At 44.2% G+C, this 25,531-nt stretch overlaps 1 protein-coding gene across 3 annotated transcripts in view; it reads right to left on the reverse strand.

Annotated features, from left to right (window-relative positions):
- The window catches only part of LOC147882915 (Ran-binding protein in the microtubule-organising centre protein), a 108,836-nt gene extending 87,530 nt beyond the window's left edge, over positions 1-21,306 (reverse strand). Inside the window, exons 1-3 of one of the 3 annotated variants that reach the window (XM_087400367.1) lie at positions 21,025-21,306; positions 19,965-20,354; positions 19,779-19,880 (exon numbers count right to left, since the gene is read on the reverse strand). In XM_087400367.1, the coding sequence (XP_087256493.1) occupies positions 19,779-19,880; positions 19,965-20,222 (360 nt within the window). In that variant the 5' untranslated portion in view covers positions 20,223-20,354; positions 21,025-21,306. The remainder of the gene's footprint in view (positions 1-19,778; positions 19,881-19,964; positions 20,355-21,024) is intronic. The other 2 variants (XM_087400366.1, XM_087400368.1) reach the window with 2 other exon arrangements.
- Between the last annotated feature and the right edge of the window lie 4,225 nt (positions 21,307-25,531).

Raw genomic sequence — 25,531 nt, forward strand, 5'->3', positions numbered from 1 at the left:
TTAGTACTAACCTAACCTAGAGTCAGACTAACTAAACCTAATTGACTAAACCTAACCTACCCAATCTACTAACCTAACCCACTCCACTAACTAAACCTAACCAAACCTACCAACCCAAACTAACCTAGCTAACTAACCCTGACCAACTAATCTGACTAACCCGAGTCACACTAACCTGATAACTGCAAGAAGCGACAGTATGGCAGCGACGGGTAGCGATGGGTAGCGACGGTGGACGACGGCACAGCACAACGGGGGACGGGTGACATGGCACCACAGCAAGGGCGTGGCGAAGAAGATGGATGGGTAGCTCGGAGGTCACAGCCATAGCGGTCCACGCATAAAGCAATCCAAGCAGAGCCCAACAGAGGAGAGCGGCCCCAAAATGGTCAGAAGCTACTGGTAGCTCGGAGATCACGTTGATGGCGCACAGCAGAGCAAGGTCTGGTCGCGTGGTCTGATGGGACGGGCAGCTCAAGGTGTGGCGACGGGCAGCTCGAGGGCAAGACTGCCGCCGATGACAGAGGTGTGGAGCTCCGGATTAGTTGTGGTAGAATCGTGGATCTGCTGTTTGCTCGTGGTCATCAGGCAAGTTGCTGTTTGCTTCTGGTCGGAGGGCTCTTGTTAGTTGTTTGCTCGTGGATTTGCTCTTTGCTCGTGGGCTACTGTGGAGCGCTGTCTTTCCAAATTGAAGCCTATGACGCAGGCAACCTTAGTCAAGTCTAAACTCTTGACTCCTGCATCTGTACTTCGCTAGACCATAGTTGTTCTCTCTGGCCAGATTCACCGCTCTGTTGTTCACGTAGGAGCTGAAGTGAAAGGTGAAAGGGGAAGCAAAGGTGCCAGAGTCGATGCTCTGATACCAATGTAGAGAAGGGGGTAGGGACAGATTTGGAAAAAGGGGAATAGAGGAGCAGAAGTGGGAGAGGAGAGAGAGGGGGGAAGAGGGAGAGGAAGGGTAGGAGAGAGAGAATGAGGTAGGAAGAGAGGGAGAGATTGAGAGGGAGTAGGAAAGAGGGAGAGGGAGTGAGTGAGCGTAGGCAGGAAGGAGGAAGGGAGAGTAGATAGGATTAGATGTCACATCAAAAAGTCCCTTACAATCCTTTTGGGTTGACTTATATAGTCCCCCACAGTTCCCACATTTCCCCTACTATTCTCCCATCTATTTCCCCCTTAAAATCCTTCTTTTTCCCACCTTCATTACAATGGCAATGACACATCAAATGGTAGTAATCCTGGATGTGGGAGCAAATGTCTTCTCAAAGTCAATGCCTTGTTGTTGGGCATACCCTTTGGCAATAAGACGGGCTTTGTATCAATCTATGCTGCCATCAGATTTCCTTTTTAATTTGTAGACCCACCGGGTACCAATGGCATGCTTGCCAAGAGGGAGATCTACCAATTCCCATGTGTCATTTTTGGCAATGGATTGTAACTCAGCTTTCATTGCATCCATCCACTCTTTGCTGTCAAAAGCATCTTTATGGCACAAAGGCTCTTCATTGCAAGCTGTAGCAAGGAGTGCAAACTCAAGAAAGTGACCATGCATCTGTCTATTTCCTGATCTTGTCCGGGCAGCAAAAGGCTGATCTTGTTTGCTGTCCCTCAATGTATCAAGAAGCCATCTGGGAACTTGCCTTTGCTGTCTATTGACAGCTCTTTCTTCAATCACTGCATCATGAATAAAGGGATCATTTTGTGCAAGAAGAGAAACCTGCAAATCAGCATGGGGTACTGGCTGATCATTGCTTGTTGGAGGGCCTGCAGGAGGCTCATGTTGCTGGTCAAAGTCCCCCTCTGAGGAAGGCAGAGGTAACCAAGAGTCAAAGGCATCAAACATGTCAACTTCTGGCTTAGCTTTGCAGTCCACAAGAGGAGAAGCCGAATGTTCAGCAAAGATTACATCTCTACTGACAATAATCTTCCCAGTATTTGGTTGGCATAACCTATACCCTCTGCTCTCCTGGCTGTATCCAATAAATATGCATTTGATTGCCTTGTCATCAAGCTTATGTCTCAGCTGAGATGGTACATGGACATATGCAAGAAACCCAAAAACTCTCATGTGTGAAAGTGAAGGCTTCCTGCCTTATCATGCTTCATAAGGTGTAACAGGCCCTTGTAGGTGATCTATTCAGCACATAGTTGGCACACATCACTGCATCAAGCCAAAATTTATTGGGCAAGGACTTGGCCTTAAGCATGCATCTAGCCATCTCCATAGTGGACCTGTTCTTCCTTTCAAGAACAAGATTATGCTAAGGAGTGTAAGGAGTAGTACATGAGTGAACAATGCCCGATGAAGACAAAAATGCATCAGACTCCTTTGACATATACTCTCCCCCTCTATCTGTGTTGAGGGTAACAAGCTTGCATCCTGATTCATTCTCAACCATATTCAGCCACCTCTGGAAGCATGAGAACACTTCAGATTTGGCTTTTAAAGCATATACCCAGCAATATCTTGTGAAGTCATCAATGAGAGTCATGAAATATTTGTACCCCCCAATGGCATTTGTCCTCATTAGGCCACAGACATCACTATGCACTAGCTGCAATTTCTTTTGTGAGAGTTTGGACAATTCTTTTGAAAAGGAAACCAATGCATCTTTAAAGACAACCCTCACACACGTGTTTGGAAACTATGTGAATTTGAGGTACATCATTTGCCATGTCCTGTGAATGTAACTTGGCAAGAGCTCTATAATTGAGATGACCCATTCTCTCATGCCAAAGATGAGTTTCAGCAAGCTGTGAATCTGAAATAGCAAATGCTTCAATAGAGAGTGCAGCTGAGTGATCATCAAGATGATAAAGCCCCTTTTTTAAAGTGCCAGTGAGAACTATGGCATTGTCATCACGAAGATCATATACTAGGCATCTATGTCCATCAAAAATCACTCTGAAACCTGAAGTGGCAATTGCTGAAATTGAAATCAAGTTGACTTCTATTCCAAGCACGAAAAGAACATTAGTCAGAGTGACACGATGGCTTGAAATGGATGTGAGCTGCACATCTCCAATTCCTTTTACAGCATAGGAGGCATTGTTAGCACATGTGACAGTTCCCCCACGAGGTGCATTAGCTAAGGAATAAAACAATTGTCTGCAAGATGTGACGTGCTTGGAAGCACCACTATCAAAATACCAAGACAGAGCATCATTAGCAGTAAACAATGCATCAACTTGGGAGGGATCAAAGGAGCAATGTGCATGTGAGGCATCTACTGGCTCGTGGGATTCAATTGCATGTGAGGCATTAACTGTCAATCATGCTTTCTTTTTCTCCAAAGCAATGCGCTTCCTGCATTCTGAAATTTCATGCCCAGGCTTGCGACAATAGTTGCATCTTTTCTTCTTTGACTTATCTGCTGTATTTTTAGATGCATTGGAGGAATTGCCACTGTTAGGCCCATATTTAGGCTTGCCCATAGGCTTGGAAGCCTTGCCTCTTCCTGTCTGCTGTGAAGCAAATGCATGATCAGGAATAATAGCTTGTCTATTAGCTCGACTTTGCTCTTCCTACAAAAGCAAAGTGACTAGCTGATCAAAAGAGTAGTGCTCTCGATTACCCATGGCCACTAATCGAAGGGTTGTAGCAAACCCTTGATATGTATCTAGCAGTCCATTCAATGTGGTACTAGCAACCTGAGAATTTGGCACTACCTCATCAATATTGGCAAGTTGTTACATGAGGTCCTTGACCTTTGTCAGGTATGCATCCAGAGTCACCTTCATTCATACGAACTTCCTGCAATTGCCTTCTTAAATATGCAACACGTTTGAGGCACCTTCTGATAAGCAAGGAGGCGGAGAAGGTGGTATTCATTTCCTCAAGAGAGCAGCTTGGGATGCCTTCTTGTTCAGGTTCAGTGGCAGAGATCTTTGGGCAGATGATGCATTTCATGTTCAGTCTCAGTCACTTTTGTTTTCATGGTCGAACCATAGGGTGCAGATGCCTATCCATGCCCGGATTGACAGATTCTATGTGGATGATTGGGCTCTTGATAGAGGGGGGACAGTTTGCATTCCACCTGGTGTTTCCACTTCCGACCATTTTTCGGTCGTTTTGTCCATCTCAGAGCCCCATCTGAGAGGACGGTCTCACAGTATCAGGATCCCCGATGCCTTATGTGGGATCGTTTGAAAAGAGAGACTGCAGGTTGCAAAAGAGTCGATAGAGTAGCCGCCACGTCAAACTAGGATAGTAGAAAAGAAAGAGTACAAAGTACTTGTACCTACACCTAGGACTAAGTGTCCTAGGTGTCACATAGGACTAAGTATCCTATGTGGCCTAAAAGGCACTAACACTACAAGTGCCTATATTTATGCCTACAAGGCACATACCATGGCCTATAGGGCATCACTAGAACCACTAGGAGATGGCCTACAAACCCCCCTCCATGGTATGGGCTGAAGTACTCTCGAAACATCTCACAATACTTGGTATTTTCTGATCATGGTGGCACATGTTCATCCAAAAGGATATAGCCACCTATGAATGTACAAGGGATGTCAGATCATGTAACAAAGGGAACCAAGTGTAAAGCCTGTCAAAAGACTTCGAACTTGGGACGAGGAAGTGCCTTTGTAAACATATATGCTATGTTGTCCTCTGTGGGAAGATAGGACAACTCTATGTCTGTTGCTGGCAACCACTCCCGAACATTATGATAATGAACTTCAATATGCTTGGTACGCGCATGAAAAACTGGGTTACGCGCAATGGCCAAAGCACTCTGGCTGTCAGTGTAGACAATAGTGGAGGATGTCTGGTGAATACCAAGATCTGTAAGTAACTGTTGAAGCCAAACACACTCTACTGTAGCGGTGAAAGCTGCCCTATACTCAGCCTCACACCTAGATGTGAAAACTGTTGATTGCTTCTTGCTGAGCCAAGAGATACATGAGTTGCCAAGCAAAAAACAATTGCCAGTATGTGACACTCTGGTGTCGGAACATCTTGCCCAGTCACTATCCGTGTAAGCATGCATGGTAAGTGAACCCTGATCACCATAGAAGAGGGCTAAATCCTAAGTGCCTCTGAGATATCTGAAGACTCTCTTCACTGCCTGCCAATGTTGTGAACTGGGCATGTGCATGAATCTGCTGAGCTGAGATACTGCATATTGTAAGTTAGGTCTGGCGTGACATAAATAAATAAGGCATCCAACAGCCTGCTGATAAAGAGTGATATCACATGGTGGGCTCCCATCATGAGCTGAGACTTTGAAGCCAGGGTCTACTGGAGTAGAGATTGGCTTGCAATCCTCGAACGGAAAACGATCAAGGAGCTGTCCAATATACTTGGACTGAGACGTCGTGCTACCCCCCTCAACATGAGCAAATTGAATGCCCAAATAATAATAGAGCAGTCCCATGTCTGACAAGTCAAAAATCTGCTGCAAATCAGCTTTGAAAGCTGCAACTTGCTGAGTATCTGGACCCGTGATGAGCATATCATCCACGTATAAAATCAGCACTAAAAAATCAGATCCACTCCCACGGACATAAAGAGTGGGTTCTGCGGGACTATTCTGAAAGCCGAGGGATAGTAAATGTGCATGAATTTTGGCATACCATGCCCTGGGTGCTTGCTTCAAACCATAAAGGGCTTTTCTAAGCCCGCATACCTTATTTTCAGAATTAACAACCTCAAACCCAGGAGGTTGTGTGACATATACTTCTTCCTACAGATCCCCATGAAGAAAAGCAGTCTTGATGTCAAGTTGGTGCACTTGCCAATGATGATGGGCTGCAATGGCAATGACACATCTAATGGTAGTAATCCTGGATGTGGGAGCAAATGTCTCCTCAAAGTCAATGCCTTGTTGTTGGGCATACCCTTTTGCAACAAGGCAGGCTTTGTATCGATCTATGCTGCCATCAGATTTCCTTTTAATTTGTAGACCCACCGGGTTCCAATGGGATGCTTGCCGAGAGGGAGATCTACTAATTCCCATGTGTCATTTTTAGCAATGGAATGTAACTCAGCTCTCATTGCATCCATCCACTCTTTGCTGTCAAACACATCTTTATGGCACAAGGGCTCTTCATTGCAAGATGTAGCAAGGAGTGCAAATTCAAGAAAGTGACCATGCATCTGTCTATTCCCTGATCTTGTCTGGGCAGAAAAAGGCTGATCTTGTTTGCTGTCCCTCAATGTATCAAGAAGCCATCTGCGAACTTGCCTTTGCTGTCTATTGACAACTCTTTCTTCAATCACTGCATCATGAATAGTGGGATCATTTTGTGCTGGAAAAGAAACCTGCAAATTAGCATGGGGTTGTGGCTGATTATTGCTTGGGGTGATCTATTCAGCACATAGTTGGCACACATCACTGCATCAAGCCAAAATTTATTGGGCAAAGACTTGGCCTTAAGCATGCATCTGGCCATCTCCATTGTGGACCTGTTTTTCCTTTCAGAAACAAGATTCTGCTGAGGAGTGTAAGGAGTAGTGCATGAATAGATAATGACCCGTGAAGACAGAAATGCATCAAACTCCTTAGACATATACTCTCCCCCCCTATCGGTGTTGAGGGTGACAAGCTTGCATCCTGATTCATTCTCAACCATATTCAGCCATCTCTGAAAGCATAAGAAAACTTGATATTTGGCTTTTAAAGGATATACCCAACAATATCTTGTGAAATCATCAATGAGAGTCATGAAATATTTGTACCCTCCAATGGCATTTGTCCTCATTGGGCCACAGACATCACTGTGCACTAGCTGTAATTTCCTTTGTGAAAGTTTTGGGCAATTCTTTTGAAAAGGAAATCGATGCATCTTACACAAAAGACAACCCTCACACACATGTTTGGAAACTATGTGAGGTTGAGGTACATCATTTGCCATCTGCTGTAAATGTGGCTTTGCAAGAGCTCTATAATGGAGATGACTCATTTGGGAGGCATTAACTGTCAATCCTGCTTTCTTTTTCTCCGAAGCAATGCACTTCCTGTATTCTGAAATGTCATGTCCAGGCTTGTGACCATAGTTGCATCTTTTCTTCTTTGACTTACCTGCTGTACTTTTAGATGCATGGGAGGAATTGCAGCTGCTATGCGCAGATTTTGGCTTGCCCCTAGGCTTGGAAGCCTTGCCTCTTCCTATCTGCTGTAAATGTAGCTTTGCAAGAGCTCTACAATGGAGATGACTCATTCGGGAGGCATTAACTGTCAATCCTGCTTTCTTTTTCTCCGAAGCAATGCACTTCCTGTATTCTGAAATGTCATGTCCAGGCTTGTGACCATAGTTGCATCTTTTCTTCTTTGACTTACCTGCTGTATTTTTAGATGCATGGGAGGAATTGCAGCTGCTATGCGCAGATTTTGGCTTGCCCCTAGGCTTGGAAGCCTTGCCTCTTCCTATCTGCTGTGAAGCAAATGCATGATCAGGAATAATGGCTTGTCTATTAGCTCTACTTTGCTCTTCCTGCAAAAGCAAAGTAACTAGCTGATCAAAAGAATAGTGGTCTAGATTACCCATGGCCACTAATCGAAGGGTTGTAGCAAACCCTTGATATGTATCTGGCAGTCCATTCAATGTGGTACTGACAAGCTGTGAATTTGGCACCACCTCATCAATGTTGGCAAGCTGTTCCATGAGGTCCTTGACCTTTGTTAGGTATGCATCCATAGAGTCACCTTCATTCATACTGACTTCCTGTAATTGCCTTCTCAAATATGCAACACGAGCTTCATTGCGAATCTGATAGAGAGAAGCCAATTTATCCCAAGCATCCTTTGCTGTCCTGCAAGACCGGATGTGTGGAATAATGATTCTCTTGCATGATAAAGCAATGCATGAATGTGCATTTGCATCTCTTGCATCCCATCTTGACTGTTCTTGAGTTGGAAGAGCAGCAGCAGGAGTGCTAGAGGAAGAGGCATTAGGAGGAGTACTCCCTGCAGAGGGACCAGCAGTAGAGGCAACCACTGTAGCATTGGCTGGCCTCAGATCAGCCCCAGAAACAATATTCCACTGTAGCATTGCCTGGCCTCAGATCAGCCCCAGAAACAATATTCCACAAATGCTTTGCGACTAGAATATGTTTCATGAGATAAGACCACATCGGATAGTTGGTGCCATCCAACTTATCATCTTCACGAAGAACTCCAAATAAATCTTGATTGTTCCCAGCCATAGCAAATGTGATACCCTGAAAAAGACCTGAAAATCCAAAAGCCTCAAGGCTATCACTGCAAAAAGCTGGCTGTCCAAAAATGACAGCAAATATCTCCGATTTTTCAACCCAAATCAAAGGGCAAATGCAGATCTGACCCAAATGTGACTGGGGCAGGCAATGTTCACTGCAAAAACAGCAAATATGGCAAAAGCCTCAAATTTAATGAGGGCAAATAGGCCAAAAAGAGGGCAAATGTTGAAAAGACCCAAAGTTTGCTGAGATTTTGCACATGTGAGCCACTGTATTGTAATCTGACCCAATGTCCTGCAAAAGTGACTCAATGTCCTGCAATCTGACCCAATGTACTGCAAACAAACAAGAAATTGCAGACCAAATCCCAAAGAAAATAGCCTCAAGGCTTGCAACTGCAAAATTAGGACTGCTGTCCACAAATTGTCTGCAAAAGTGCACCAAATCCCGGAGCAAGTACAATGCAAGTACAACGTACAGCACGGGTACTGAACTGATGTACGGAACAGTACAGCTATCAGCACGAAATCCAATGTACGACTGTACGGATGCAAGTACTACGTAGTGCACTGTACGAAAGCACAGTACGGACATGTATGCTGTCTGTACAGAATACATGTACGGAGAGCATTACATTACCTTGTACAAACAAGTACGTAGTGCAGGTACGGATCTATACAACTGGTCAAGTACGTAGCTGTACGGTGTACGAAATGCAGACACCAAACTGTACGGTGTACGGCGATGCATATTCGAATCTGTACAGCTATACGATGAAGCAAGTACGATTGTACGACGACGCAGGTACGGAGTAGGCTGTGGGTACGATCGTTCGTACCGTGCGACTGTGCGGATGAAGGAGGCTGGTGCGAGTCCGGGGTAGGAGACGAATCTGAACATGGCTCTGATACCACTGTAGGATCCTTTGAAAAGAGAGAGTGCAGGTTGCAAAAGAGTCCATAGAGTAGCCGTCACGTCAAACTAGGATAGTAGAAAAGAAAGAGTACAAAGTACTTGTACCTAGACCTAGGACTAAGTGTCCTAGGTGTCACATAGGACTAAGTGTCCTATGTGGCCTAAAAGACACTAACACTACAAGTGCCTATATTTATGCCTACAAGGCACATACCATGGCCTATAAGGCATCACTAGAACCACCAGGAGATGGCCTACACCTTATACACGGATGAGACCCTCACAGAGGCAATCTTGGAGATCTTGGTTTCTCACCTGCAGGGGGGGTGGCCAGTCCCTCACATGTGGCCACAGCACTTGCCAGTATCAGTGACTTTTATCACTCCGTTGCTAGTGCTCGGTGAGGTGAGATACTCAGGCGGGAGATTGGTATCCGCCGACAGTTGGCAGCCTTGCAGAGGGAGGAGCAGAAACGACCATCTGATGCTTGGGTACAGGAGCACCTTGCTACGACAAGGGCTCACTTGCAGACATTGCTTGATCAGAGAGCAGAGTATGCCTTCCATGCACGGGAGTCCTTTTGGATACAGATGGGAGGGAGAGTCAATAAACACTTTTTCTCTACACTTGGTCCCAGACATAGTAGAGAGAGTGTCAAACAACTTATTGACTCTAACGGCGTTTTGCAGTCTCATCCGGATACCGTCGTGCACTTAGCGACAGCTTTCTATGCCTCCCTTCTTTTCGTAGATCTTGACACACAGGCCAGAGATGTAGCTAGAGATGAGATTTGGCAGAGTTTACCTGTGTTGGTCACACCAAAGATGATATGCTCACTTGATGCACGCTTTACCAACACATAATTCAAGAGTGCTCTCTCCGCCCTTCATAAGGGCAAATGCCCTGGTTCCGATGGTCTTACTCCTTTTTTAATAGCCTTTTGGGATATGATAGGTGATTGTATTACTTCAGCCCTACAGGGCATTTGGGACTCGGGTGAGATGCCTAACTCACTGACCGAGGGACTCATGCACCTTATCCCGAAAGGTGGCAACAGGAATTTCGTATCCCATTGGAGACCCATCACTCTTTTGGGCACTCTGTACAAAATCCTGAGACATCTGGAGCTTGGTGCCAAAGTTTTCAAACAAAGCCCTCCATGGATGCAAGGTGCAAATCAGGTACCAATACTTGATAAATAAGCACTATATCTTTTGCGCTAACCGTCTGCTTGCACAAAATAAGCATACAGAATTTGCTGAAAAGAGCCACAATGGTTAGACATTGAGTGTTTTGCGTATCTGCAGATGCGAAAAGGGGTCCCACAAAATCCATTATAATGTCCTGGAAAGGACCTTCTGGGATCGGTAAGGGTTGAAGCAATTATGTTGCCTTCTAATGGGACACTTTTACCTTCTGGCAGATGTGGCATCTCTACACATAGCTATATGCATCCTTCCATATTTTGGGCCAGTTAAAAAATCGCTCTAGTTTCTCTAATGTACTATTGATGCCTCTATGGCCACTTGTGAGAGCGTCGTGGGTGTCATGGAGTACAGCTTGTCGCTAGTCTTTGAGCACACAAAGTCTAATGTTTGTCGAATAACCATCCATCTTGGATCGAATAAGGGCCGGGCGCAAGAGGCAAGGCAAACTGATATTGAGTGCCAAACTATGTGAAGTCCACGTACTTTGTTTTCATAGAGTTCCCTTGAATCTCTAGTACAGTGGCCTTTTCTATTGTCTAAATGGAGGCTTTTCTAGTCAGAGGGTCGACGACGGGGTTATTCTTTCCAGGGACATATTCAATCATGCCCCCGAGTTGCTAAAGATGTGACTCCGTCGGGATTGCTCATCGCTCCAATGGCAATTGGGCGCCACTTTAAGGCTTGGCGGTCTGTGAAGGTCCGTCCATAAAGGTCTAGCATTTCATGCCTGGATAACGCTGAGTAATTATTTGTCATAGACCGAGTAATTCTTGTCGGCAGGGTTAAGCCCCGATGCTACATTGCTTGCATTGGTAATGACCAAGACTGGATCATACCAAGATACGATTTTCATGATAGGAGCTGTAGTGGCCAACCATTGCGTGCACGGAAGGCCTACAGAGCTGCGCAGGTCGCAGAAATCTTTCACCGACGAGTCTTCACCCCTTTTAATAGGTCAGTTAAGGGTGCTGAGATGGTGGACAATCCAGGCATATGCAAACTGTAAGCCTGGCAAAGCCCTACAAAAGATCGAATCTCTTGGGCCGTCGCGGGGACTCCCCAGCATAGTTGCACAAAATGGCCGTTTCGTGGCAGGAAACGAAACCGGCGTTTCTTGAAGAAACACCATTTCGTAAAACCTGTTTTTGCCCTAACCCCCCAAAATCGTGATTTCGCCGCCTGGCTCGTTTTTTCGCCGCCTCCCGCCCATTGCACTCCTTCTGTGCATCCTTGCTGCTCTCTCCACCTTCTCTAAGCTCTCTCCATCCCTCCATCCTTTGCTCTTGGACTCTCCATCCCGTTTTCCTCAGACCTCCATCCTTCTCTCTCCATCCTCTTCATCCTTCTCTCCATCTTCTCCATCCTGCAAGCTGCAGCTTGGCAGCCTGCTCTCCATCCCTCCATCCTTCTTCTCTCCATCCTCTCTTTAATCTTACCTGTAACCTCTCCATCCTCCTCCTCTCCATCCTCCTTCACTTCTACCTCTAATCCTCCAAGCTCCTTCCACCTCTCCATCCTCTTCTACCTCTGAGCTCTCCATCCTCCTTCTACCTCTCCATCCTTTCTCACTTGTGACCTCTCCATCCTCCTCCTCACCTCTCCATCCTCCTCAATGCCGAGAGATGCTTATTGGGTCCATGTCTCCCTCCTGGATAGTTATAAAGGAGGCGGTGGCTCCAACAAGTGGAGATGCAACTATTGCGGCATAAGCAAAACGGGGTCTGTTACACGGGTGAAAGACCATCTAGCAGGTGTTCCCAACAAGGATGTAGGACCTTGTGAGTTCGTGCCTACTCCAGTGAAAGGTGGCCTAACAAAATGGAAGCGTGTGCGTATGGCAGCCTTGGCTGCAAAAAGTGGAGAGCAAGGGCTGCAAGATGAAGAAGAGGCTGCTGACACTGAGCCATTGGATGATGCCAGCACATTTGGTTCTGCAAAGAGAAGTAGAGGGGCATCAACTACATCGAGCGCGGGTCCTAGTGCTACAAGAACACCCTTGCCACATGGATCAATTAGTGTGGATGCTAGTGTGGGAAAAAGAGGATCACTGCAAAGGTCTAGCATTCAAGCACGCTCCCAAAAGCAAGCAGTGAAGGAGGCCACTAGTGAGCTCACAAAGCTCTTCATACAGTGTGCAATACCCTTTCATGTGGCGAAGACTACACGATGGAGGAAGGCCATGAGAGCCGTAAGCCGCATTGGGTATGAATGGGAAGGGCCTACATATGAGGCCTTGCGGACAAGAGAGCTAAGAAGAGAGAGGGAATGTGTGGAAGACCAAATGAAGCCCTTGAAAGAGACTTGGAAAAAATATGGATGCACACTCTTATGCGATGCATGGTCAGATGCACGCAGGAGGAATGTGTACAATATTTTAGTGTCTTCTTGTAAGGGAACCATGTTCTTGCGAGCCATAGACGCTTCCACTGCAGGTACAGTGATTACAGGGTTGTATATTTCGGAGCATTTACGGGCAGCCATTATGGAGATAGGTATTGAGCATGTGGTGCAGGTGGTGACAGATAATGGCAGCAATTGTGTGTCAATGGGTGCCATGTTAGAAGATGAGTTCCCTAAGATTGTGTGGACACCATGTGCCTCACATTGCCTTGATCTTTTGATCGAGGACCTAGGGAAGATACCTTGGATTGATGCCATCTTCTCCACAGCCCACAGTATCGTGAAGTTTGTCACGAAGAGACCCAATGTCCTCAGCATCTATCGGGCTTACAGTGACCTTGAGCTATTGAAACCTCCAGCCACTAGGTTTGCTTACATGTTCATAGTGGTGGAGAGGCTTGTGCGAGTGCGCCAGGGCTTGTTGCGCACGGTTGTGTCTCGGGAGTGGGGAGATTGGGATGATAGAGGCCAAGCAAAGTCTATCAAATTTTTTCGCATGATCATGGATGAGTCTCGGTGGAATCAGGCGGAGGCATTAATCAAATCGATTAATCCTATCTACATGGTGCTTTGCATCACGGACATGGAGGGAAGCATGTAGAGTTTATGGACAAGATAAAAGAGGCCCTCAACAGAAACACTTCCCTATCGCCTGATAAGTAAGACTTTATACTTTTGTAATATGTATAATTATTGCAGTTACTAAATTGCAATTTGTTATCATGAAGCCTGGAATTTTCAGATATATATTATGTATGTACTATTATCTTTAGTCTATGAATTTTGCATGCATAATGCATTCCAATTTCTTGTGGCATGATTTAGGGTTGAGTCCATCCGTGCTATATGGAATAAGCGGTGGAATTGGTTCCACCACCCAATCCATGGGGTGGCACATGTATTGCATCCGCTCTGGCGCAGTCAAGAGCAATATGAGAATGACGAGTTGGAGGAGGGGATGCAACAGTATCTACGAAATTGGACGGGTGGTGACTTGGAGATGCAAGGAAGAATGGAGGATGAACTTCTATTGTTCCGCAATCACAACCTCTCCTTTGGTCAACCTACAGCTAGGCTCCGAGAGACACAGTTCCAACCTGTCTCCTGGTGGGAGAAATATGGCAACTGTACTCCTACTTTGGTAAGAGTCTAAGAGACAAGTTCCAACGCCACTAGTTAGAGCTTAGTCGTTAAGTAATTTGAAGTTTTATCTACTACAAATATGTTTAAAGTTATCAAGTTCCTAATACTTATCTTTGCTTAATTGGCTTATGGCAGAAACGCCTTGCTATACGTGTTCTCTCACAGGACTGCAGTTCCGGTCCTTGTGAGAGGAACTGGAGCACTTAGGCCCTCTTTCACACAAAGAAGAGGAACAGATTGAGCACGGCTCAATTGGAGCGGTTGGTGTTTTGTCATTGCAACCTCCGTCTCCTTGAGTTCGCCGCCGGCTGCCCCGAACCTCGCCAAGTGAATGTAGACAAGGTGGACGTGGAGAAGATGAAGGCCATACCAGATATCCCACGGGAGGAGCTAGACATATACACCATGTTGTATGAGGAGCTATCAACACCAGCACACCAGCACACCACACACGATCATACACTCAACCATCTGGAGATGGTGCTAGTACTTCAGTTGCACCCGATGGTCCGGATCTTGATGTTGATGATTCTTCTTCAGACAGTGACACAGATGCCTCAAGCTTATCTGAGGAGGCAGAGGATGACAATGAGACTACAGTGCTACTAGCTAGCCTACTCCTAGTCATGACACTTCAGATGCATCATGCATGCAACCTGCAGGCTACACTGTTCAGCATGATGCATCTTGATTCCTAGACTATGTTATTTCTTTTTTTATGATAGTAGATACAGTACTTACTACTGAGTATACTTTGCACCTTGGTGCCAGGTGGCAGCTGCTTTTTTTTATATCATCCATGGGTGCTTTTATTTTGAGTCTTGCATGACTCATGAGTCATGATCATGAAATTTGTGGATCATGAATATTTTCGTCGAAAAAGGGCCTATGACTTGTAGTGCATGTGGGCATTGCTCCTCAGCACTTTTTGACAAATGTACAATTGGATATTTTTTGGTGTTACATTGAAGAAGGCTTTGTATAGTCTTTACTATAATAAGAATTCATATTTCATTGTATTTATGGTAATGTCATCTTTCTTTCTAATTTGAACTAGTTTGTGAGAATTCTTTACTTGCTATTCCTTTCTATCGTCATGTTATGAGGAAGTTTTTATTTCCTTGTGAATGCAAAAAAATAGTTTTGTCCCAAGTGAAAGAAAGCTGGAGACTTGATGAGAGCATGAGCTCACCTTGAAATTTGAAAACGTCACCCACGAGCATGTCATAGCGCATCCCCAACATGTGTTTTGAGATTGGGTGCATCTCATTGTGGGTTAATGATGTCAATTGGTTCTTCACACACATTAATGTACCAGCCATCACCACTTGACCTACATGGTCAATAAGATTGAGGCTAGTCCTGAGACTAAGAAAACTAAGCAAGAGCCTTTGGATCCTCTTCTAGCTACCTATGACGACTACTTTATGGAAGACTTACCCCCTGGCCTACCTCATTCTAGACCTGAGGATCATAAGATTGACCTTATTCCAAGTAGCGCACCACCATGTAAATCACCATATAGACACAATCCTACTGAGTAGCAAGAGATTCAATCCCAAATAGAAGATCTTTTGGCTAGAGGCCTAATTCGACCTAGTAGCTCACCATTTGGGGCACTCGTTCTCCTTGTCAAGAAGAAAAATGGAACTTTTCGAATGTGCATCGATTATCGTGCCTTAAATAAAATCACAGTGAAAAATCATCATCATCTATGGAGTCTGGACATTGGATGCTTTCAAGTTTCAAGTTTCAAGTTTCAACTTGTGTGCTAAGTTTAAAGTACTTCAAACTTCTAAATTTCAGATTCTTGTAATGCCAAACTTGTTAGTCATGATACATGTTGATTTCAGATTATTGAAGCATCATTCAAGAATTTAAAATCATAGAGGCATGAATGATGCATTGATGCTTGAAGGCTGAAGCTTCAAGTATAGATAATTGTATTATGTGTGATTTGCACTCTATTGATAATTATATTATGTATAAAAAATAATTTTTTATACCGTTTCCGTTTGGCGGGGCCCGGAAACTCCGTTTCTTCCGTTTCTGTTTCGGCTGGTAACTATGCTCCCCAGATTGTGATAGCTTGAATGTTTTCAAGGTCCAATCGAATGCCATCGGCGCTGATGATATAACCCAAATATTGGATTTCCATCAAGCCGAACTCAACTTTTCTTGGCACTGAGATATAATTGATTATCACGCAAAAGCTGAATGGCTTTCCGCACATCCCTTTAATGCTACTCTACTATGGTTCAGAAAATTAAGATATCAATGAATAGGCAAACTCCTCTATGCTCAGCAAGCACCCACGACATCACCTTATTGAATGTTGGTGGTGCATTTTTTAGACCAAAAGGCGTGACTATAAACACGTAATGAGCTCGCTAAATCTTGAAAGCTATCTTTGGGATGTCAGCGTCGAATATGCGATAACCACTCTTAAGGTCTATCTTAGAAAATATTTGGCACCATTCAAGTGCTCTAAGATGTACTCTGAGGGGCATTGGAAATTTATTGCAAAGCATAATTTTCATGAGTGTCCGGTAGTCGACACATAGTCGTGCCTCTTATCCTTTTTCTAGACAAATAGAATTGAAGCCACCGGATAAACCCAGCGCGTAATAACTGAGTAAGTTGTTGTTCTACCCCTGCCTCCTTTGACTTAAATCATCAATAGGGAAACCTACTAGGAGGCGTAGAGCCAAACATAGCCAACCAGCCAATCAGCTGGTTGGCTGGCTGGTTGGGCCATAAAAGGGCCCTGTGAACTAGCTAGGGAGGGGCAGAAGGTGACCTATAAAGGCAGCCTTTCCCCCAGCCCATTACCTTTGTTTATGGAGCTGCCTCGGGGCCCTTCTAGGGATCCTTCCTTGGCTGCTCTTGTCCCCATAACTTGCTCCAGCCCTTGGGGGCCCTTCCACCCTAGTATGAGACCTAGACCTAGCTAAAACCCTAAGAGGGAAAACCCTAACCTACTATTCTCCAGTGGGTACTAGTGAACAAGGACTTGACTTCTGACTTGACCAAAGGCCGAGAGACTGACCTACGTAACTCGTGCTTGACTATCCCTGGACAAGGGCTCACAATGGGGTCACGGCATACGACAAAATATCCTATAATAGGAACTATTTGTTGGAGGTCAACATCTCCTGATGTCATCTTAGTGAGAGAGGGCCAGTGCTTGTAGGTTTCCCCGCCCCCCGTGAGACTAGGCTAGTCCAGAGAGAGGTCGTGTGCCCACCCTCTGTGAGGATAGACCAGGGCAGCTCAGATCCAGCCTAGTACGGCCCGTATATATGCCATGGTGGCTATCTGTGGAGGCGCCCTTGGTAGGCCAGGAGAGGTGGCCTTGTAGGCAGTCCTTTGGGGCAGCATATCCGACTGCCAGGTCGGTTTGGCAGGCCCCAGCAGAGGCATGCCTTGCTGAGGTGGTCCGACCTGCTGGTTGGCCACTCAGCAGCCTCTATATGGCTGCGTGGCAGCCTTTCTTGTGGCGAGTCCCAGGGCAGAGGGGGTCGGCCCCCTAGAGTTGCAGTAGGGCTGTGTGCCAGCCCTTTATAGAGGGCAGAGGTGGGTTACCCTCTATGCTGATCGGTGGCCTACGGCAGGGGGTCGGCCATGAGCCCCTGCTGACCGGTTGTATGAGGCAAGGGCTGACCCTATTTATAGGGGCCCCTCCCTCATTTGTTTCCATCTTCTGGAGCAGCAGATCATCATCTCTTGGAGGGCCTGGCAGAGGAGCAGAGCCAACCCTGTTGTGCACCAGAGAAGCAGGGTAGTGGAGCAGTTCATCCACTCCATAGTGCTCCCTTCACTTGGTTGTTGAGCTGTGTGTTTCGAAATTGCAAATTTGGGGCTTTTAGTCAATTTGCCCTCTTTCCCTTGCAATTTCACCCCTTTCTGCAAATGACACAAAAGAAGAATATCACAAAGCTGCAAGGGCCTGCAAATCCCCCAGGCACTGCAACAGAAGGCAAAAATCCGCAAATAAATCTGCTTTTTGCAACACATGCAATGTCCTCCAACTGTCAGCCAATTTAAGGCAAAAGCCCCAAATTTCTCACTCAAATCTGAGTGGAAAATTCACAGAACCTGTCAAATCCTGCAAAACACAGATTTGAGGCAAAGGCCCGAAATTTCTCACTCCAATCTAAGTGGAAAGACTGTGCCAGGCTCCCACAAACTCTTCAGACAACCTGTACTAGGTGTACAACTGCAAATGGGGCAGTTTTCAGAAGTGTTCTTAACCTGATTCCTCAGCCGAAATTAAATTGGAACCTGTAGCGAAATCTGAGGCAGCAGGTCAGAAACAGCTGCAGCGACCTCTAAACTAGGAAATCTCCTTCAAAATGTGGCCGACCTATCAGAAAACAGTAGCAGCAGCTCCAAAATCACCTCCAAAGGTGTCAACCAAGCCTAAACCAAAGGCAACTGTCCTGGGAAGCTCCCTAGGGCAAGTGGATGTGCAAATATCCCGTACAGCTGAAGTACAACAGCCGTACGGCAGGCAGCTGTTTTATAACAGCTCAAAATCAGTGCAAACACCTCTAGAAAAGGTGGATCAGATCGGGAACGGCAGGCGGCAACCCCCAGAATAGGGTGGCTAAAGACAGCTGATATGGAACTAGAGCAAATGTGCCATACAACTGTCATACGGCCGTTGCCCAGCAGGCGAATGGTACAGCAAGCAGCTTGGCAGGATAATGTCATAATGCAGCTGCCGAAATGTGCCACATAGTAACAGGTTGACTGTCAAAAATGAGCTTGGACAGCAATGTTCTTTGCCGGGGCTGTGGGCAGATGTGGGGAAGGAAGGGGCAACCTACTGATACCAAATCTCAATAATGGGGTGAGGAGTGAGCAAGCCAAGTTGTTGCTATTGCAAACAAAGTGACTGAAGTACAACTCACACTTAGGAGGATGTACCCTCAAGCCAAAAAAACTAACTAACTAACTAACTAACTATATATATATATATACCTTCATAAGACTACAATATATCTAGTCTTAGTACTTACTAATTATAATTTTTTATAGCACGAGCAAAAGACCAAAGCAAACATTTGTAAGCGACTTTAGACAACATTATGAGCAAATGAGGGGGGGGAAAAGTAAAAAGTAAAAATACAAATAAAAATCACTTAGTAAGCAAAGCTACATTTATGTTGTCATTGGTACCAAGCATAAGCTGCCATTTGGATTTCGAAAGATTCTGGAATCTCTTGGGTAAACCAAGTGCTTACTAAGCTTTGAAATCCTCAACTTTGATGGCAAAAATGAAGAAAAAAAAAACAGAAAACAAGAATAAGAAATGCAAAAAGACAGAGAGAGAGAGAGAGAGAGAGAGAGATTAGGTAAATTTCCAACACAACACAACCTAGCTCCAAAAGAAGAAGAAGAAGAAGAAGAAGAAACAAACAACAACTACAACCTCTGGTGCTACCACAAGGGAACAAAGATAACAACCCTAACTAGCCCTAGGAAAAAAAACCATGAATGAAGCATTGTTCTTTTTAAAGAGTGTTTTTCCCTTCAAAACAATTTACATGCCTCAAACGAAAGTTATATGCAGCGGTTTCATACAACAAACTGGCATAAAAGAAGACCGATTAAGCAGGCCAACTATAGACAAATAACAAATATTATGTCATACAGCAAAGTACATAAGTTGAAACTGCATGGGACATGAATGGGCTTTAAAACTGTGCGCAAGAGTTGAAGCACCAATGCTATGAGCCCAAATCTCTGCTATGCATACAGGGACTAAACTCCTTATGCTGAAATATAAATGGCGCATCATTTTAAAAAGTCGCCACCAAGCTCTGCTTTAGAGCCAACTGCCACATTATCTATCGACAAACATTACAAAGGGCTAAAAATAAGCATTTACTATATTTAAGCCTGAGGCATGCGGATAGCGTGCCACGGATGGAAAAACTTACAGGATATGCATCCAAAGCACAAGGCCCTAAAATGGAACGTGAGCATTGGATTGCCTGGGCTCGAGCATCTGCATTCCCACTGCGGAGCAGCTCTATAAATTTCTGCAGAGCATGAATAACTTATAAGAATTGGAGATGGAAAACTAAAGAGGCCAAAATCATACAGAGGAACGGTTAGATTCTGACCTGCTTATGCAACCGGAACAAAAGCCATTGATCTTTTAAAATGGAAGGCGCAAGCTGTTGAATTAGGTCCAACGCCTCACTGACCCATCCTCCCTCAATCAGTCTGCGAATATGACTTATGGTACACCGTACTTCAAAGTTCCTTGGACCCTTTGTATCGCTGTCAACTAAGAGTTGCTCCACCTCAGCATAATCCAAAACAATCGCATCTAGGACATTCCAGTTCACAGGAATATTGTCCATGGCGTTCACATTCATGCACCCAACTTAGTGTGGGCAGATTTGCCGCTGTAGTGCCCCAAAAGGGATCAGATTACTCAGCAGGTAGCCCCTCAAACAAAGCTGACCAATGATTTTCAAACTGCTGATTCCCCTCAGAAGCAGTAGAACCTGAGACATAACCTTTCTCTCTTATTATGAGATCTCTAGCATTTCCTTTTCTTTTACATGGACATAGTGAGCTAGAGAGAAAGAGAAAGATTTGCATAGAATAGAATAAAGAGGAGAGATAGATCCCTTCGAAAGTTAAAATCATTGCAATGTGGAGAAACCAGAAGCCAAACAGATTAAAACGCGTTGTTTCCAGCAATTAGTGAAGGAAAGCATCGTATCAAGGAAGTTAGGGTGATGCCTTTAGGAAAATCTAACAGCGAAACGAGTGACCTTTGAAAAAGCGCTCCCAAAGCAGAATATACGGTCGTAAAAACTCTGGTTGATGAAAACAAGTTCAGGAATCGGTGATGACGAAGACAACGACCTAAGCCTAAAGTAATCGCAGCGAAGAAACAAAACAGAACGACAAAGGAGACAGCCGGAGAAGTTTCTTACAGACACCATTGAACACAAAAGATACAGATAAACAAAGCTGCTGATTGCATCTTTGTTGAAGACTTAAAGGCAACCTAAATTAAAATGGACAAGGATGGTCCCGAGGAACAGTCGCGGTAAGACTTGGAGCATGTATAATGATGCTCCAGAGAGCTGCAAAAGGACTACATGCAAGGGACAATACAATAAGTATAAATATCCACGACAAGAGCAAGGGGAGAAGAGGGATTACCAAAGTAGAAGCCGCCTCAGCCAAAGATCAATCAAGAGGGTGCAGCCCAAAGTGTCCACAGGTTCATCACTCCGCGGTCAGCACACCCAAATGCTTTCTCCATGAGAACTCTGCCCAAGTTCGTTTTATGCTGAAGAAAATCCTTCGGAAGTGGAAACGTTTATGTACAAGATGATGAGAAGGAAATCGTTTGAAAGATGATGGAATGGTGATTCATGCAACGACAGAACAAGTTCCCTTTAACTGAGCTGCAGCCTTGAAATTTGCTTAAGCCATATAAATAGTGGCTCGCCCTGGGGTGTCCATACACATAATTGTAAATTCAAACATAACTTTATATCTAAAAACAAGGGTGCATAGTAATAAGAAACAATGAAAAAGAAACGCTCTCGAGATCCATTAAGCGTTGCAGCGCCAAGGTTCTTGAACATTGGCATCAAAACGGTTCAAACCAGGGTGGGCGCGTAGAACTATCATCATATAAGATTCCTAATGGGGTCGACACGCTTTCATTGCCACACTGCAAACATATCTTAACGGTTGCAAATGGCCACATCTTTGGAGGAACTCTGAAAGCCACACAATAGCAAATTCATCTCCCCAAAGACCACCGCGTGATACCGGAACACTCAAAATATTCGTGGTGTATTTCAACTCCGAGCTGCTTATGAAGCTCACACATTCAAAGATCACTCTTCAGGTTAAGGTGACTATTCGTCCAATGATTGAAGGCCTTGAAGCAATTTATTGTGTGTTGGTCATTGATGTGCAAGTTCAAAACAAAATTTTGGATTGCTCCAGTCTCAGCGTTGTTCACAGATCATTCCATTTTCCAACAGGTACGTGATCGTGTCAAATAAATAGTCGCATGTTTGTGTAATTGTAGTGCATGATGCGGCATAAGTTTTGTTTATGCAAGATGTTATCAATTGATTTGCTTGGGTCCATTGTTGTTATTTTGAATGCTAGACAAATAGTAATGATTATACCTTTTTTGCATTACCAAGCCTCCTTTGAGTCAAACTAGTGTTTTCTTCTTGGATTTGGTTTGCTTCGAAATCTCCCATAGCCATCTCAACTGCCTCCATGTACTTCTCATCAATGTCCTCGCATGATTTTTTCCACATCTTCCTTAGTTTTGCTTCATTCCCAACATTCATCACATTGTATGCTTTGATTATCTATTCGTGTTGCAAAATTGTTTTCGTTAGGTGGAGTCTAGGGAATGGAGATGGATGATGATGGTGATGGAGATAAGAGGGGGCAAAGTTTTTGAGGGTAACGTTCAATCTAGTCACCCTCACGTCTCAATGTCCATCAATCCGCAAGACATTCCCTTTCATCTACATGCGATGCATGAGCTCCTAGCAGAACTTCCCCCTACTACACGAGCTTTTTTGGATAGTGCCCCTTTTCGCCGAGTTGATGAGTTGGAGTTCTTAGACAAGATTCGCTTTCCTACTCTAACACCAAACCAAGCAGATGTGCGCTCAACTCTCCCACCATGATATTGTGCACTCAACTCTCCCACCATGATATGGAGCTCTGCTAGGACATGAGGAGGTCAAGGAGGAAAAGGAGGAGGTGTTGTGCGCCCCTCTTACGCGCATGCAGCTTAGAAGCCACAGGGGGGCTTCTTTAGCTTGCCCTCCAAAATCATGTTTTGCTATTAATGCTACTGGTGCAGATGGGCCCTTGGCTGTGGGAGATGTACACAAAGCCCCTGCTGCCTCTTCTCCCCAGCACAGATATGAACTCGGAAGCTCTAGTGAAAACTGAGTACCTGCGGGAGCCCTAGAAAAATAGCTTAAATTGTCCAATTAGGCGATCGATGTGTGATGACCTAGTGTCTCACCTAGTGTGTTGTATCCTGCTGGGACAAAGAAGGGTACACACACACGCACACTTATTGTTCTCCTTTTTTTTTGCATCCACTTAATTTCTTAACTTTCCCTTTTCCTATTTTTTCTAATTCCTTTTCCTTCTATCTCACAAACATTCCCTAATTTTTCCAGATTCCTCCTTATTTTTTTTCAATTTCTTTCTTAAAGCTCTAAGTTTTTTTCTCTCCCCCCCCCGCCCGCATCTTTAACCACTTTTCTCCTATTTTTTCCTCTTCCTTCCCCAAAATTTTCCTTAAATTCACTTGATTTCCCCCCAATTATTTTTAGTTATTTTTTTAAACTAACTTTTTAAATCCTTTTTCCTTTTTTTCAAATTCTCTCTAGCCTCCTTTTTTCTACACCTTTAAAGTCCACATCGAGCTATTCAAGTCTATGTCTAAGCCCTTATTTTATTGTGACCCTTCTACAAGGGAGGGGTGTTTATGGCACTTATCTTCCCAATTAAAGTTAAGCTAGTTCTTACCGTGTTTGCTTGTTGGATGGTGGCAGGTATGCAAACTCTCCTCTTCAATAAAAGAGATGCTTATCAGGACTTCACCAAGCTCCAATTTTTTTGCAAAAACATTATTGTCATTTCTTATCAAAGCTCTTGTATACTTTTTGTGCAATGTCATAGGTGCTTTACCTATCTACTCAAACTCTTCCTTATTCTATAATGCTCTCATTCTATCCTTTACCTTGACTCTTTTGTCTTTTTACTATGCAAATGGGGTTCTTGTCTTGTCTTCCACACACACACACAAAATTTTTTATCAGTTAAAATTTTCTTACACAAGCATGCTTAAAATTGTCCCCTTGGATTTTGGTTTTTGGTAAATATTAAACTCCCCTTCTATTTAGTTAAAGCCCCCCTTAATTCATTAAATGATCATTTTTTGTTTTTTACATACCCCCCCCTTCTATTTATTTATTTTGACACACACACACATACACACAACACAACCCTCCCTTGCTTCCACTTTTGACTCTCACTCACACATGCTAAATATCAAATACATCCCTGTTTTGAAAAGAGGGTTTAGTTATCCCCTAACTTTGAAAGTATTTTGATTTACTTTAATTCCTTCCCTCCCCTCTTGTTCATTTAAATTAAATTCTATTATTTATGACCCCTTACTCTTGGTCTAATTCATATAGTTACCAACAAGTCCTTCCTTGGCCTAACTCATGAAAGCTTAAACCTTGTTTGCATGGATAATTTATTTACAAAACCGCCCCCCTCCCCTCCCCCCTATACACATAGATTAGGACCAATATCCATCACCCTACTTCTTTATGCGTAACTCCCTGCCCTCCACCCTTTGTAAGTAATAGCGTTCCCTTATTGGTCATGGGTGCTCCCAACATAGTTACTTCTTCTCCTTAAGGGCTTGCATTGTCTCACTTGTGGCTCGTTGCCCTTGCCTCACCCTTATTTGAACCCCTAATTTTGCTACATTCCACCTCCCTGCTCTTCTTCACCCAACGTCATGGCTACCTTATTCTCTTGAGGGAATCCTCCTTCTGATGCTTTACTCTCCTTTCCTCTTATGTTGATGCCTCTACGACTCCCCTAGCCTTTCTCTTTGCTAAAGCATAACATTGGATCCTGACAAGTACTCTTCATGGTGAGCTTGTGCTTTTGTTGTGTGGTCGTGGGTTTCTTTCATGGCGCTCACGTAGACACAATGAGCTTTTTCTTACGGTCTTCCCCTCCATTGTCACGTGATGGCTAGTATGCGGCTGAACTTTCTTTTAGCCTATCTCCCCTGGCAACCTCTTGCGGCTTATCGCCTTGCTTCCCTCTTGTATAGTTTGCCTTAACACTGGAGTACTATGTAAACTTGGTTGGGCTTATAGCCAATGATCATGCCTTGCCTTACTGACTGGTCGTAGCTCTCTAGTAATGCTTGGCTCCCCATATAGCGATCAATCAATTGACTTGGTCCCTTCTTGCTCATCACAAATCGTTGCTGACTCCTTGTAGTTGACAGATTGAACGTCGTGCAAGCTATCGGTTTTGTGGACGACGACCACTATTGCATGTGCTTGCCAATGACATGTACCTTGCTATTGATAACTAGCCCTTAAGATTTGATGCTTTGGTTAGTCAACCTTAGAGTTGACTGTGACACTTCTATAACCAGTTTTTGTATTTTTTCTACGTGGAGGTAATCTCCTGTTAGACGTGCTTTTAGCCGCCCTTCCATTCACAGTTCTTCATGCATTTACATCCTTTGACTCTCTCTCTCTCTCTCTCTCTCTCTCTATATATATATATATATATATGTTACTTTTATATATATAAAAGTACTTTTGTTTCCTTGGTAACCATTTGTCTCCCGATTGTTTATTTTTATCATTGGCTCTATTGTTTATTAGGTGTCACTTTATATTTTCATTTCATTACAGCTCATTGCTTTTATGACCGCATTGTGTATTATTTTTTCCTTCTCCAATGGTATAAAAATTTAAAAATAACCCTTGACCATGGTTTAAGCATTCAATCAATGAATCTTGCTTTATTTATTTTATTCACTTTTACTTCGATACATGTATTAAATGCTTTTTTGATGTTTAACCTTTAAGTTCTCCTTGGTGAATCTCATTTGTATAAGAAAAAC

The sequence above is a fragment of the Dipteris shenzhenensis genome, chromosome 29, assembly GCF_047967505.1.
Source record: "Dipteris shenzhenensis isolate YYH24624 ecotype China chromosome 29, Dip_SZ_1.0, whole genome shotgun sequence".
Classification (NCBI taxonomy): domain Eukaryota; kingdom Viridiplantae; phylum Streptophyta; class Polypodiopsida; order Gleicheniales; family Dipteridaceae; genus Dipteris; species Dipteris shenzhenensis.